At 46.3% G+C, this 13,487-nt stretch overlaps 1 protein-coding gene across 1 annotated transcript; it reads right to left on the reverse strand.

Moving 5' to 3' along the window:
- Positions 1 to 3,866: 3,866 nt before the first annotated feature.
- CDKN2C (cyclin-dependent kinase inhibitor 2C (p18, inhibits CDK4)) lies at positions 3,867 to 9,339 on the reverse strand. The gene is made up of 2 exons (XM_015418189.1): positions 9,089 to 9,339; positions 3,867 to 4,718 (listed from the first exon to the last, which is right to left on the reverse strand). Exons 1-2 carry the CDS (start codon positions 9,215 to 9,217, stop codon positions 4,326 to 4,328), a joined length of 522 nt encoding a protein of 173 aa, XP_015273675.1. The 5' UTR covers positions 9,218 to 9,339; the 3' UTR covers positions 3,867 to 4,325.
- Between the last annotated feature and the right edge of the window lie 4,148 nt (positions 9,340 to 13,487).

Consider the following 13,487-nt stretch of genomic DNA (forward strand, 5'->3'; position numbering starts at 1 on the left):
GTGGTTTGAATATTTTCTTCAGAGACAATATTTAACATTATCTTGCAATGCTAAGGTGATATGTGTGTCTTCTGCATAGCCTATCTAAAAATAAGATGAGATCTTTATATCAAAGATAGAGGCATAGCTGCTATTTCTACAGATTCCAAATTGGCAGCAACCACTCTCCCATTCATCTTGACCTATATAGATTTTATTTTTGTCCACTGTGTGCCTTGATAATATTCTGGGTTTACTCCTTCAGTCTGCAGCTTTAAAAAATGATGATGCACAAATGGAAGCTCAGGATGGTCTCAAGAGACTCCAGCTGAGCACCAAAGCAATCTTCTATGTATCCCAGTGTCTCAAAATGCAAAGCAGTGGAGCCTCCTTCAAAATTGCTTAATAAACACAGTTTGTCAAGTCCTTCCTCTTTCTACTCTCCTTTCTTTTCAGCCTTCCAAATGTGACTCACAATATTTGAACAGTGATATGTTGAGAAGATATGGGATGGTGCTGATACTGGGAAACAGAACAGGCAATGCTAACCAGATATTCCCATGTAGGAGGAGTTTCATCACCTTTGATTACTCCTGAAGTATTATTTCTTTTTTAAAGCAAGGTAAACAAGGAAATAAGTAGGATACCTCACTTGCTAGGAGCCTGAAGCCAAAGTCATTCCTTCTTTACTGGATAATTGTCTTGAAAGAGGAGAGGCTGCAGCCTGGCATCCCTTTGACAGTTGGCTTTCCCAGGAGGAAGAGGAGCAGCCGTAGCTTCTCAGAAGTGCGCACATGCAACACCGCCTTTCCCCCTCCGGCATCCTCTCGCTGAAGGAGAACTGCGGAGAGATGGAGTTTCTCTTGTGGCGTTTCCGGCATCTTTGTCTGCGGCGCAAAGCGAAATAACCATCGCGCAAAACTTCACCAGCCCCGCGCGGCAGGGTGCGGAGGAGGAGGAGAGCCGAGAGGAGGCTGGCTAGCGGTCCATCGCCTCGGGGGTCGCGCTCCGGCTTCGCCTGCCCCGGGGAAGGGAAGGGGCGAGAGAAGGAGTCCGCCTCCCAGAGCAGGGAGCGCAGCAGAGCCAAAGGCCGGCCAAGTCCGCAGAGGAAACCGAATAAACAAAATCAGACTGTTGGTGAAGGCGCGAAAATTTAAAAATGTTTGGACAGGAAGAGAAGAGGAAAAGAAACCGTAAAGGGGTGGGACGCGGCTGGGGGGAGGCCGAGACTTAATGGTCCTCCTGAAGGGGCCTCTTCTTTCCTCCCCTCCGGCCGCTGCTGGGTCCTCTTTACCCCCGGCCGGGTGGGCTTGGACCGCGGCAGCTTCCTTGGCGCAGATGCTGCTGCTGCACTAGGAGGCAGCTGCGAGGAAGCCACCAGCGGGGCCGACATTTTGAGTCTACCCTGACCAAGCCCTCGCGGCTGTAGCCAGATGGTTCCCGGCTTCGGGGAAGGAGACGAAGCTCGGCATTGGGGGGGAGGGTGGACGATTCGCGGCTCCTCCACTCTCCGGAGGGGAGCGCGCCGGTGTTGACAGGCCCTGCCAGCCGGAGGAAAGGCCGGGAGGACTGAAAGGCTTCGCGATGTCCTCGTTTCGGATCTCACTTCTGCTGGGTTAGCCGCAACATGCTCTTGCCCCACTGTATGGCTATGCAGCTCCTGGAACCACACTCGAGTGCTCAGTCGTGTCGTGTCCGAGGGTCTGTCGTACCTTACTGGGGTTTGTGTGCGTGCGCGCGTGTGCGTGCGAATTTGACATATATGGCCCAATGTTTTCATTTAGAAGAAAAGTGGTGTTGATTTCGGTAGAACTTTACTTCCAAAGCCACCTGATCAAGATCTGACCGAAAATAAATTCGATGGAAGCCAACGCTATTGACTGATAAGTCGCAGCATCGCCAGTTGAGCCGGCTTTCCGTGCAAACGTCCAATGGCCAGATCCTGATCCATCGCTGAGCTTTGTTGGACCTGCATCAGACACCTGTTTGAAAGAGCACTTTCGTGAAAATCCAAATAATTCTTGCCTATTAATAGTCGAAAACACTGCCGAGACTCGGCTTTTTAATTTGTCTAAATATGACTGTTCCTGTTCTTTTTGGCCTTCCCGGCCAGGGAACTATAGTCATTTCTGAAACCACATAGGTTCTTCTGGATGAACAATCTGAAAATACCATAATTTGGCTTTCTGGATCTCATTTGTTTCTTTTTGATTCCCCCAAGCCTGTCACTTGCTAGCCGCCAGCCAATTGATGTTCCTAGCACAGAATCTGGCTTCTTCAAAATTTTTAGATATACATGCATCGATCAGTCCCCCCCTCCCCAATTTAAAACGCTCAAGAAAAAACGACAAACAAAAAAACAAAGAAAATTTATTTCTAGTGTAGAGTCAAGGCTTGGTTTTTTAATTTGCTTTGTATCATGTGGGCTTTGGTTTAACTTAAAGGAGATGTATGGGTTAAATTCTGCCTTGTAATAAAGGCCGCTGCTTTTATTAGCAGTGGAACTCGCTGTTTTATTTACTGACCTTCTCAAACCTCGGTTTTAGTGAAAGGGAAGCTTACACCGTTCAGAAAAGATGTGCACTGTAACGCTGCACAAAGATACAGAACTCTTAGAACTCTTGTTTTTGAAGGGGGGGGGGGCCAGGAAAGGATCAGGAGAGTAGATGAATCTCTACTTGCAGCTGAGCTCACCAGTCCTTGCTTTAAGCCGAGCATTGGAGGCTGTCTGCTCAACGCTCTGCTCTTGGCTATCTTAACCATTCAAAATTGTACCACATTCACATGGTTCAGTTTTTGTGATGCTTCAGTGTGTGGATTGGCCACACATCCTAACCCTGTGACTGTCGCATAAAGACATTATATGTAAGGGGGGGAAATACGCTCAGGTTTGCAACTTATAGAGGTTTTAAATCAGAAAACTGTTGCAATATTAAACAACAATAGGTGTATATTTGCATGCTTAAAACTAAAAACAAAAGAACCAAAGCAGTCCAATTTTCATTCACATTTTTGCTTTTAAAATATACGTCTTCGGTATATATATTTTTATTTAGAACAGCTACATTGAAGCACTTAATTAGTCTAGTGCACTACGATCCTGCAAAACAAGTGTTAGCTGAACTTCTCAAAACTTAATAGGAAATTCTTACTCTGGAGTAACTCAGCTGGAACAAACGGAAGATCTCTTGAGAAAACTGCAGTGCTGGCAACTTTAGCTAACAAGACAGTTCTGAGAGGGGTCATAAGGCATTCAAGACAGTAAATCTAATCTTGCCAGTCATTCTGTATCTTTATTCCAAACTGGTGTATTTGTGCAACTACTATCGTTTGGTGAAAAGCAAGAGGAAGGCACACTCTATTGCTTTTCATACATTCAGGATCTCCCCATGTTTGTGAAACTGAACATTGGACAGATAGATCTTTATAACCTAGTCTGTGAAAAGCAAGTATTTCTTAAATTGTGAAACTATTCTGAAATGCCAGCATTAAAACAAATCGTTTGCCTCTCCTTTTCTACCTTCATCAGTTAAACTTGTATGTGTGTGTGTGTGTGTGTATATATATATATATATATGATTTCTACAGAATTTCCTTCACAAAAGTAGCTCAGTATGTCACCCATAACAAAAAATCACTGGGATCTATTTCCCTAAGCTTTCGTTATTGCCACCACCCAGCTACCTATTCAAATAAATCTTTTCACATCCCTATTTTTTTTCTTCTTCTCACCAATGCTCCATCTAAGCTGTGGTGACTTGTGAGCAAAAATTCTACTTTGTGAGCTCCTGGCATTAAAGTTGTGAGTGAGCGATTTGGCTGCCGCATAAATTAGTTTGCTCTGGAGCCATCCTTCCTGAGCAGAGACAAAAATGTGAGCCGGAGGCTAAAAAAACGGTGAGCTAGCTCACACTGACTCAGCTTAGAGGGAAAACTGCTCCCCAACCCTAGGGCACAAAGCCCTTTCACATCATTTTTCACTCCTTCATGTGATATTTCATTTTATATTGTTAAGCAAGCTGATTTTTCAGGGGAGGGGAAAGATGATTTTACGCCCCCCTCAACAGGTCCTGGCACAGTTTTTCAGAACAGGGAGGGATGAACAAGGAGAGGGGAGGAGTATTACAAGAAAAAAAGCGACCATCCGGCTGGGTCCCCCCTCTACATAGTCCCGCCCCCCAAAAGAAATGTCCGTTGAAAAAAACCAAACACAACCCACCCCTTGTCTGCTGCAACTGTGTGTGTTTGATTAAAATGAAGAAACAGAGAGTGGGGGGGGGGGGGGCACAGGGTGTTCTGCAGAACAGCGGATCTGTCCGAGTCCCCGGCCCGGGCGGGTTCCGGGTCTAGTCCCCGCTGGGGGCTCCCGCCTTCCGCCTGCTGCCGGCACAGGGGCCCTCCAGCAGCCGAGCCACGGCGTGGCGCTTGTAGAGCTTGGCCAGGTCGTAGGCGGTGGCTCCCTTCTTGTTGCAGTGCTCCACTCGGCTGGCCGTGTGCTCCAGCAGGAAGGCCACGACGGGCAGGTGGCCCTCCTGGGCGGCCAAGTGCAGCGGCAGGTTGCCGTCGTTATCCTCCACGTTCACATCCGCCTGGGAGTCGAGCAAAGTCTGCAGGGTGTCCAGGAAGCCGGCGCGGGCGGCGTCGTGCAGGACGGCGAAGCCGGCGCTGTCTTTCAGGTTGGGGTCGGCGCCTTTCTCAAGCAACCGCCTAGCAATCTCCGGGTTCCCCAGCTTCATAACCTAAGGGGAGGGGAGGAAGAGAGAAACAAACACACGTTACCCGCCGCGTCTTTCCTCCAAGTCACTGATTTGCAAATTACCGTCTGTTGATTTGGACTGAAAACAAGCAGGCCGGTGGAAGCTCGCCGTCTTGACCGGTATTGCATTCGCCTGAACAGCCGGGCCTGCCCTGAACGGGTAACAGAGGACTAATCTAGCCTGTCCTTGGCCGGTTTGAATTCAGCTGTGGACGCGCTGCCCTAGGCGTGAGCCTCTGGGGGACTCGCTTTCGAGGCAGGAGCATGCTGCGCACCTTCCTCTCCTTCTCGCATCCCCCCTCCCCCCCAGCGGGATAACACGCCGACTTCAAACCTCTTTCCCAAGCAAGGAGGAAGGAGGAGCTCCACCTGCTGTCTTTACGGGGCGCGGGGGAAGGGCGCGGAAGAACGCGCTGGGCAGTGGGGGTTTTCACAAGGACAGGTTGAAGTGCCAGAGCCCCACTCCGCTCAGGCAGGAAAACTAGCAGACTAGAAGCAAACATTTTGTTGTCACTCGTGGCGTGCTAGCATAACCTCGCCGTAGGCTCCGGTTCCAGCTCAAGGGGCTTGGCTGTGGTTTCTGGCTCCATGGATAGCACTGCATTAACAGTCCTCTCCACGTTCTCTTGGAAACCAGATCCACTGATTTCAGCGCGACCTTGCGCTGTCTTTAGAAGCCTGCTGTAGTCCTATGTCATTTACTTGGAAGTCAGTCCCAATGAACTGTGGGGTTTACCTCCGAGTAAACATTGCCTAGAAATCGCCTTGTTTCTTCTTCTCTCTCCCTATTGGCAGCTGGGATTTATACCCCGATCCTAAACAGGATTTCCTTCCTCGGAAAGTAAATGGAATGCAGTACACTATGTCATACATATGGGAATAAGCTGATCCATGTAGTATTTTATTAACAAGTGGAAGATCTCTAAGCAGTACAACTCCCCCCCCTTAATCCTTCCAATGCAATTATAAAGTGTAGAAATGGATAAAAGGCTCTAGGACCTTTCTCAGGAGAAAACTAACCAATTAGGTCAGACAGACAGCAACAAAATTTGATAGACAAAATGGGATTCTGTTTGACTGTCTGACCAAAGTGAGAAAACTCCAGTAAGTGTGCCTCAGTTCCATTAGAGGGGTAGAAAGTAACACAATCAGCAACAGCTATCAGTTATTTGTGTATTAGCAAGGAAATATAACCCTACTACGTCTACATTGCCTGTTCTTAAAAAAGGTAGCATTTGAATTGAGATGGACAGATATGCCACTATTGTCCCAACTTTCCCCATCCCAGAGCAGTAGCCTAGCAGGCTCCATTAAAACCCAAGACTCTTAGTCTTAAATAAAGGTGCCACCAGGCCTCTTGTTTTGTTATTGTGGATATTGGGTGTGTTTCCCTGTCTCCCCATACATTTTTATAGTCTAATCCTAAGAATTTTTTCTGCACAGAAAAAAATCCTGCTGCATGAGACACTTCCAGATATGCATAACCTCATAATAGGCATAAAAAGTGTGCATGCACATGAAAGCTTATACCCAGAATAAAACTTCATTGGTCTAAAAAGGTGCCACTGGACTCAAACTTTGCTCTATCATTAAGTACCCCTGAATTTTATTTCTAAGCAACCTGTGCACAGGACTCCATCTTTAATCTTGCCTGGTGTTTTCATAATTGTATGAACACACATTCCAGCTTGGGGGGGGGGGGGAGGGAGAATTTTGCTAAAGTTCAGCTTGAAGTTTTTTAAAAAGCTATTGGCATTCCTAAACATTATTTTTTCAGTGTAAATACTCAGTAAATGTCATTAAAAAGCTTGCCTATTAAGATTTAGTGGCATTGCTTCTGCTGTCCTGTTAAGGCAAAAGTAGTTTTATATCAGTTTTATAATGTTGTAGCTGAGCCCACGTATAATATTGGCAGCACAGAGGAAGGACTGTCCAGTTCTGGAGACCCTCACCTTTCTGAATCCACTAATCTCTGTGATTTTAAAAAGATGCAATCACTTGTTTTGTAATATCACACACTGAAGGTTATGTTTTAGTCAAGCTCTCTACTTTTTGGAACAGCCAGTTTTGAAGAATGATGTGCTTTCAGTATTTTCAGCCATGTTCTACCCACCCTTCTTGAATATATATATTCCTTTATACAGTTGTCTCAAGAAATGAAAGGAGGGGAAAAACACTGCTGCATAAACAAGGAGAGTAGTTACAGTAAACAAAACAGGACAGAGCTGTAAAAACCAGGAACCTTGAGGCTGGGGGAAGGAGAGTATAAGAGCTAGAATATGCAGCAGCATGTGTGAAATAGCACCAACTGGGATGAGGTTAGTGAAAGATAGCTGCTGTTTTGCTGTACATCTCCCTCTCTCTCTCTGTTAAGCCTATACTTCTGAAAACTGATAACTATCTGTATTGTCATGGAACCAACACATAGGCATTTTCTTAGGCATTCTAGCTCTCACACAACATTCCCTGTGGAAACTCATGGTTTTATAATTTTGGGTGAGCAAGGAAAAGCATTTAAGGGTGGGGCTATATTTGCAGTAAAGGAAGAAGAATGTACATAATATCAAATATGAGAGCAGTTGAATTTAAAATACTGTCACGGATGCTGAATATGTTTCAATATAGAAGGAAAGGAAAGAAATGGCCTAGGAGGGTAAGCATCGTATTGCCAACCAGAACTCAACAGGAGGTCTGATTTAGAGCATCTGATTGAAAAAAACAAGGGAAGAAAGAAAAGTTCAGAGAAAAGAACAACAAAGTACTATTTGAATGACAGAAGCCAAGATGTGTTTTCACTTTCTTTAGTAGCATAAAGGGTAAGCAATATTGGGGACTGTGTTGACTATAAACTTTCTCAGTTTCTATCATCCATCGCCAGATCTGTTTGGATTATGCATACTGAAAATAAGCAGTCACCCTTCTGATTTGTTTTGGCTTTTTGAGAGGTGAGGTATAGTGCGTGTGTGTGTTTGGGGTGATTGTGCTGGGACTCATTAAACAGGATATGATGAGGTTGCAATAAAAAGTAGGCATTAAAAAAGAGATATCTGTGCTCAAGAAAGCTGGGTGCTGCCCCTCTGCCTAGGGAATGTTACCCCCTTATTGTATCACAGGGAAGAAAACAACCCCCCAACTAATACTATTTCGAACTGAAGCCCCATTTTGGAGTGCAAAATCTGGTTACACCTTTCCTCCTTTTTCAGTGATGTCTAGTCTCCCTGGGCCTCATACCACCATGTCCCATTTCATACACAAAAGATCTCTCAGCCTTAAACTCCGTAATAGAGAGGGAAAGAAGATTATTGATCTGAAGGAGGGGCACCATGTAGGGTTAAAGTAATAGTTCCTGTTTTTGAGATCTCTCTCTTTTTTAAATTAAAAAAAAAACCTCTCTCCCTCTGATTTCATCCTCTAAGAACCTGGTGTGCTTTAATAACATTTCGGAAAGCGACCCCCCCCCCGGTTTCTCACAAACAACATTGCATTTAAAAAGCGACATTAAATCGTCCAATTGCACCCTTGACCCGTTGGCTCGCCCGCTAAACTGTTACTAGCTTTCACCTACATTCTACATCTCTGGCGTTGCTTTGTTTTCTTGCATTGTAACACTTTCAGCACCGTTATACAAGGTTCTCAAAAGAAAACATCTTTCAGCGGGTCCAGGATTTTAGGAGCTGGAAGGACTCCAGCTGCCGCCTGTAAATCTAAACACTGGAAATGAGTGTACACAACGTTATACCTACGGCGAGGAAATCCTTATTGTTAAACAATCCTGCCACCTTATTAAAAGAATGGGAAAGACTCTCATCTTTTTAGTCGGAGATTCAGGTCGCCTAACTTTTAATGTACATCTTCGGGACCAAGTCCCTATTGCAGAGCGAGTCGCTTGCCACCAAGGGTAACGCAACAACCCCCCCAAGGACTCCTCAGCCAGCGAGGACCCCCGCTTTGAGACACCGGGGGGAGGGCGAGATAAGCGGGATTTCAAAGACTGGGAATGAGGTGTTTACCGACCTGCTCTGAAACACGACCCAGCCCGGGATGGTTTCTTTTCGCTCCCCCTTCACCACTTGCTTCCCTCCCCCACAAAAGGGTTTTGTTTTTTTAATCGAATTAACGTGTAGACAAGTTGCTATTGGGAATGAACCGCCTTCTTGAAAAGCACTCCTGACTAGTTTTACTTAAAGGACGTCACTGTAAGGAGTTGGAGCCGCTGAAGTTATAAAATATGGCAACCAACTAGCTTTTTAAAAAATGCTGATTTTTTTCCTCCCCGGTTAAAAACGGTCCTCGCCCCCGTCCAAGCAGTTCACCTAGCGGCGAAAGAGTGCCTCTCTCTGTCTGGATACCAACCTGCAGCGCAGTCCTCCCAAATCCATTTCGCGCATTGACGTTTACAATCCTTTCCAACAAATTAGTAACTTGCACTAGGTCCCCTCTGGCAGCTGCGGACGCCAACTCATTCGCACCAGATTCGGCCATTCCTTAGGGCGAGTGACGATCGGCAACGAGCGGATGACTCGAGCTGGTGTTTTTATTAGGATTATTATTATTTTAACCGGGCATGGCATCGGAAACTGACAGAAGGAGTGCGGATGTTAATCTTCTGGAGTAGACCTTGTAGTAAATACTCGTAAAAAAACTCCTTGCCAAAAGCCCGCCCCTCGGTTCACACGTGATTCATACTGCTGGAGCTCCACTTGAAAGGCAGATCTCTGCACCTCTAACACGCACACCAGGCTCCCGAGGACCTTGGCCAGGGCGAAATAAATGAACACGTACCCGCCCCCCCCCACCGCGTCTAGTCTACAGCGCCCCCAGAAGCCTCAACAGACAACCTGAAAAACGCGTAACTAAAAACGGAGAAAGCGAAGAACAAGGTGGAGGCGGAGATGGAGGAGGAGGAGAAAGAGGAGGAGAAAGCAAGGACCCACCGGTCTTTCCAGCTCTTTCCGAGATCCCAGACACGCTTTCTTCTGCAGCAGTTCTAATCCGTAATGTTGACGGGAGGAGGTCAGACACCGGCGCCCCCCCTCCCCAGAGCTGCCTTTCCTCCAAATGTGGCAGCGAAGGGGTTAACAGTAGCCGGCAGCAGATCAGCTGCTAAACTCCCCTGGGAACTGGGGGGCGGCGCGGAGGGGGGGGGGGAGAGCGCAGGAGTACCTGGCCAAGGGCGACGGGCGGGCGGCGGATCCCACCTTGGCAAGTTCACCGCCACCGCCTGACTGAGCTCGGGGGCCAGCCCGGGCATGGCACACCCAAAGAACCGCCGCTTCCTGTGAAGCGCGGGTCGCCTAGTGGCTGCAGCAGCGGCTGTTTCTGGAGCGGCTCGCCGGCCGTTGCTTGACTCCGGATCGCCCCTCCGCAGAGCCGCTGCGCCGCATTGACAGCAGGCGGACGCCGTCCTTTCCCAGCCAGAAGGCGGCAAGAGGGCAGCGGCAGTTGTTTCCAAACTGCCTGCCGGGACCGCCCTTCTTTGCTCGGCTGCAGCCGAGCTCGGTTCAGCGAGCTTTCTGGAGCAGCTGCCTGACGCGAGAACCCTTGCCGGATTTTTGCTGGCTGCAGCCGAGAAAGCCGGTTCCTCCTTCTGCTGCTGCTTCTCTTTCTCCGTCTCTCCCCCCCTCCTCTCCTCTCCTTGCCCTCATCAGCTTTTTTTGAAAAGGAAAAACATTTGAGCGCTCTTTGACTTGAAACGCCCGCCCACATTTTAACGGCAGAGATTTAAGGAGGCGCCACGGAGTTGCCGGCAAAAGCAGGAAGGCCTGGGCGGGAGGGCGAGTCCGAGCCAGCGCGCCTCCCCTTCGCCTTTCTTCTGATGGGCGGGCGCTCAGTTCAGGCCCCGTAGCCGCTGTTTTGGGGAGCGATAGGCCTTCCTGTCCCTTTCCCCTGGAGACGCTGGCACGCACCATTTGGCCAGTGGCGAAGAGAGAGCTAAAGCGGAGCTAGAGGGCCTGCGGAGGTGTACAGCGGGAATCCCAGTGACTTCTAAGGACGCTGCTTTTTGCCTCCCCCGCCGCCACCACATTACCCTTCTGTATGCTTCTTTTCTACAAACGTCTTTCATTTTCCTCTATACCCGTGTCTCTTCTCAAATAAACCGTCCAGGATAATCTTCTGTATATGACAGGGCTGGCCAAACTTGTTTAACCTAACAGCCACACAGAATAAGCATTAGATGTTTGAGAGCTGCAAGATATGAACAAATATTACACATACATTTTTATTGAAAATATGCAAATTTGCTTTTTATTAACATTAAATTAGACTGTGTGAAAGAGTCACATGCGGCTCATGAGCTGCAGTTTGGCCACCCCTGGTATATGATGATAGGGACTTCATTTAAGAACTCCTTTGATACATGCCAAGAGGATGCATGCTTGATTCTCTCTTTTAAACGCTAGGCAGCCTGGCGGAGAGGTGGACCAAACAGTAAGGCTAGGCATAGCGACTGTGCCCTCTGCCCCACCGCAAGAACTTTGACATGAGACTGGTGGAAAGGTAACTAAAGGAGGCGGTCTGCAGGTTTTCTCTGGGCCAGGTCTTTCTAGTTACTAAGGAGATGATCCAGACAAGGTCACGCTGGAGGGGCAATGTCAGATTGTAGCAAAGGAGAAACCTTTGCTTCCCATCCTTTGTGTGTCTACAGCACCTTGGTGAAAATGGAAAGCAAGATTGTCACAGCATGGCAACATATTACCAAGGGAGAGGATGGAACAGGAGGCATGCCCTTGTGTACTAAAAGGCAGAAGAAAAAAGGCAAGCTGCTTTTTTGGAAGAGATGCTAATCTAACAAGCACACATACACGCTAAAGTGGGATATAAAATCCAATCTCAAACGTGGAACAAGTTTATCTCTGAACAGTAAATTGCCTCAGAATGGCCAATTAAGCCTAGGCCTTATATCTCAGTAGCACCTAACCCAATAGGGAGAGAGGGAGGGAGTGTCAGGGGCCAGACCTGTACGAAATTACATCATCCAATCTCAAAATCTGCTACCAGATATCCCAAGAATATGGGGTAGTCCACAATTCTGACTTAAATGTACTCTCTACATGCTCAGAAACATTGCCTTTTATCATTTTTAATGCCCCCCGAAGGGGATTTTTTATTTGCATTTTCTATAAACCACAAAAACTACAACTAAAAGTTGGAAGGGGAGGGAAACTAAAACCCTAACACTATAGCTATGGGAAATGGGAAGAGGGCAAACTAATACATAAAAAACTACTAAACTATTTCATCTATTGGATTTGGGGAAAGGAAAGCTAATACATATCACGATCTAAGTAAGGCTTATTAACCTAATGTTACAAGTTTGGTATACAGGTTTGTTCATTACAGTATTACTTTAAGAATATGCATTTAATAGCTTAACACAAATTCTGCCTTTAAGAACTGTTGTTCTTGTTCTAGAGTCTTTTCTTCCTGCGTTTCTTCGTTTTCTTGAGTTTGGGGGTGGCTTCTCCTTTCTCCGATTCCGATGTTTCTGGTGATGTGGAAGTAGTGCTTTTTGAATCCTGTGAATAGGATTCTTCTTCTTCTTCGTCCTGATCTGGTTTTGAGTTCTTTTCTTTCTTCTTATATTTTGAGTTAAACATTTGGTCCATAAATTTTCCAGCTTTTGGAACAGAGTCAATTTTGTATTTTTTTATCCAGATAATTGAAGCCCAGTCCTTCCAGGAATAACCATCTATATGGTACTCCCTTTTTTTGCAGAGTGAGAGTAAGCATCCTGTATAGTTTCCTCCTTTTTCTGACTTCAAAAGGAATGTCTTTTAATATTTTTATCTCTTCATTCTTAATTTTTAAGGGTTTTCCCATTGTAGATTTTAACACTAGTTCTCTGGTAGATCGTTTTGTGAATTTTAAATAGGTTTCCCCTGGGAGTGTATTTTTCTTTATAAAATCCGGGTAAGTCCTGTAGGCTACATCCATGTCTTTCACTAGGTCTTCCTGTTTGTAATCCATTAATGGGGCCAAAGCCTCTGCCAAAAGTTCTTTTAAGTCCTCATTCTTCTCTTCAGGGATCCCATGGAAATGTAGAACATATGTAGATCTTTCCAGCTGGAGCTGTATTAGTTGCGTTTTATCGGAGGATCTTTCCTTCTCTGCTTCATCTACTCTCTTGTTGATGCTCTCAGTCTGTTTTTTCATTTTTTTCAACGTTTTCTCGGTTACTGAGGTTCTTTTATCCATTTGATTCAGTTGTTTTTGAACACTGTCCAGTTTGGCATTGAGGTTAGTCAACTTTTCCATCAGGGGGTGCAGTGCATTTGCTAACAGTGAAGAAAAGTCTGTAATTACTTCCTGGTTCTGAGAGGGAGTCGTTGGTATGTTATTTCCGGTCACCAGTTTTTTCTCTGGTGCCCTCCATCCTCTCCCACCCATAATATCAACAAGAAGTAAGTTTTCCAAAACAAGGCAAACGTTATATGATTTGAATCCGCTTTATATATATTGGCAGTTTTTGCATTCGCTTAACTTCTTATGCACTTCTAAGTCTTTTTATTTCTGATTTAAAACTGCTTTTAAATCTTTTTCAAAAAGGGGGGGGAGGTGCTTGGTCCCTCTCCCTCCACGCTTCAAACTTAGGCGCTTCCAATTACTACCAAGGTCTGTTCGCTTTTTCACCTGAGCACTGCTTAACTCACAGTTTGGAGACCTGGAGATCTTTTGGAAGCATTTTAAAGTTTTGATCATGGTCGCTTGCTCTGGCAGTTGTCTCTAAGCGCCATATTGGCTCCATGGCAAG

The sequence above is a fragment of the Gekko japonicus genome, unplaced genomic scaffold (assembly GCF_001447785.1).
Source record: "Gekko japonicus isolate JY-2015 unplaced genomic scaffold, Gekko_japonicus_V1.1 scaffold2329, whole genome shotgun sequence".
In the NCBI taxonomy this organism is placed as follows: domain Eukaryota; kingdom Metazoa; phylum Chordata; class Lepidosauria; order Squamata; family Gekkonidae; genus Gekko; species Gekko japonicus.

What these genes read in the sequence shown, in the direction of transcription:
- CDKN2C (XM_015418189.1), bottom strand. Translation starts at nt 9,217, where the DNA reads ATGGCCGAATCTGGTGCGAATGAGTTGGCGTCCGCAGCTGCCAGAGGG. An exon ending in TTGGGAGGACTGCGCTGCAG is followed by an intron (nt 4,719 to 9,088) that starts GTTGGTATCCAG and finishes CCCTCCCCTTAG; the next exon opens with GTTATGAAGCTGGGGAACCC.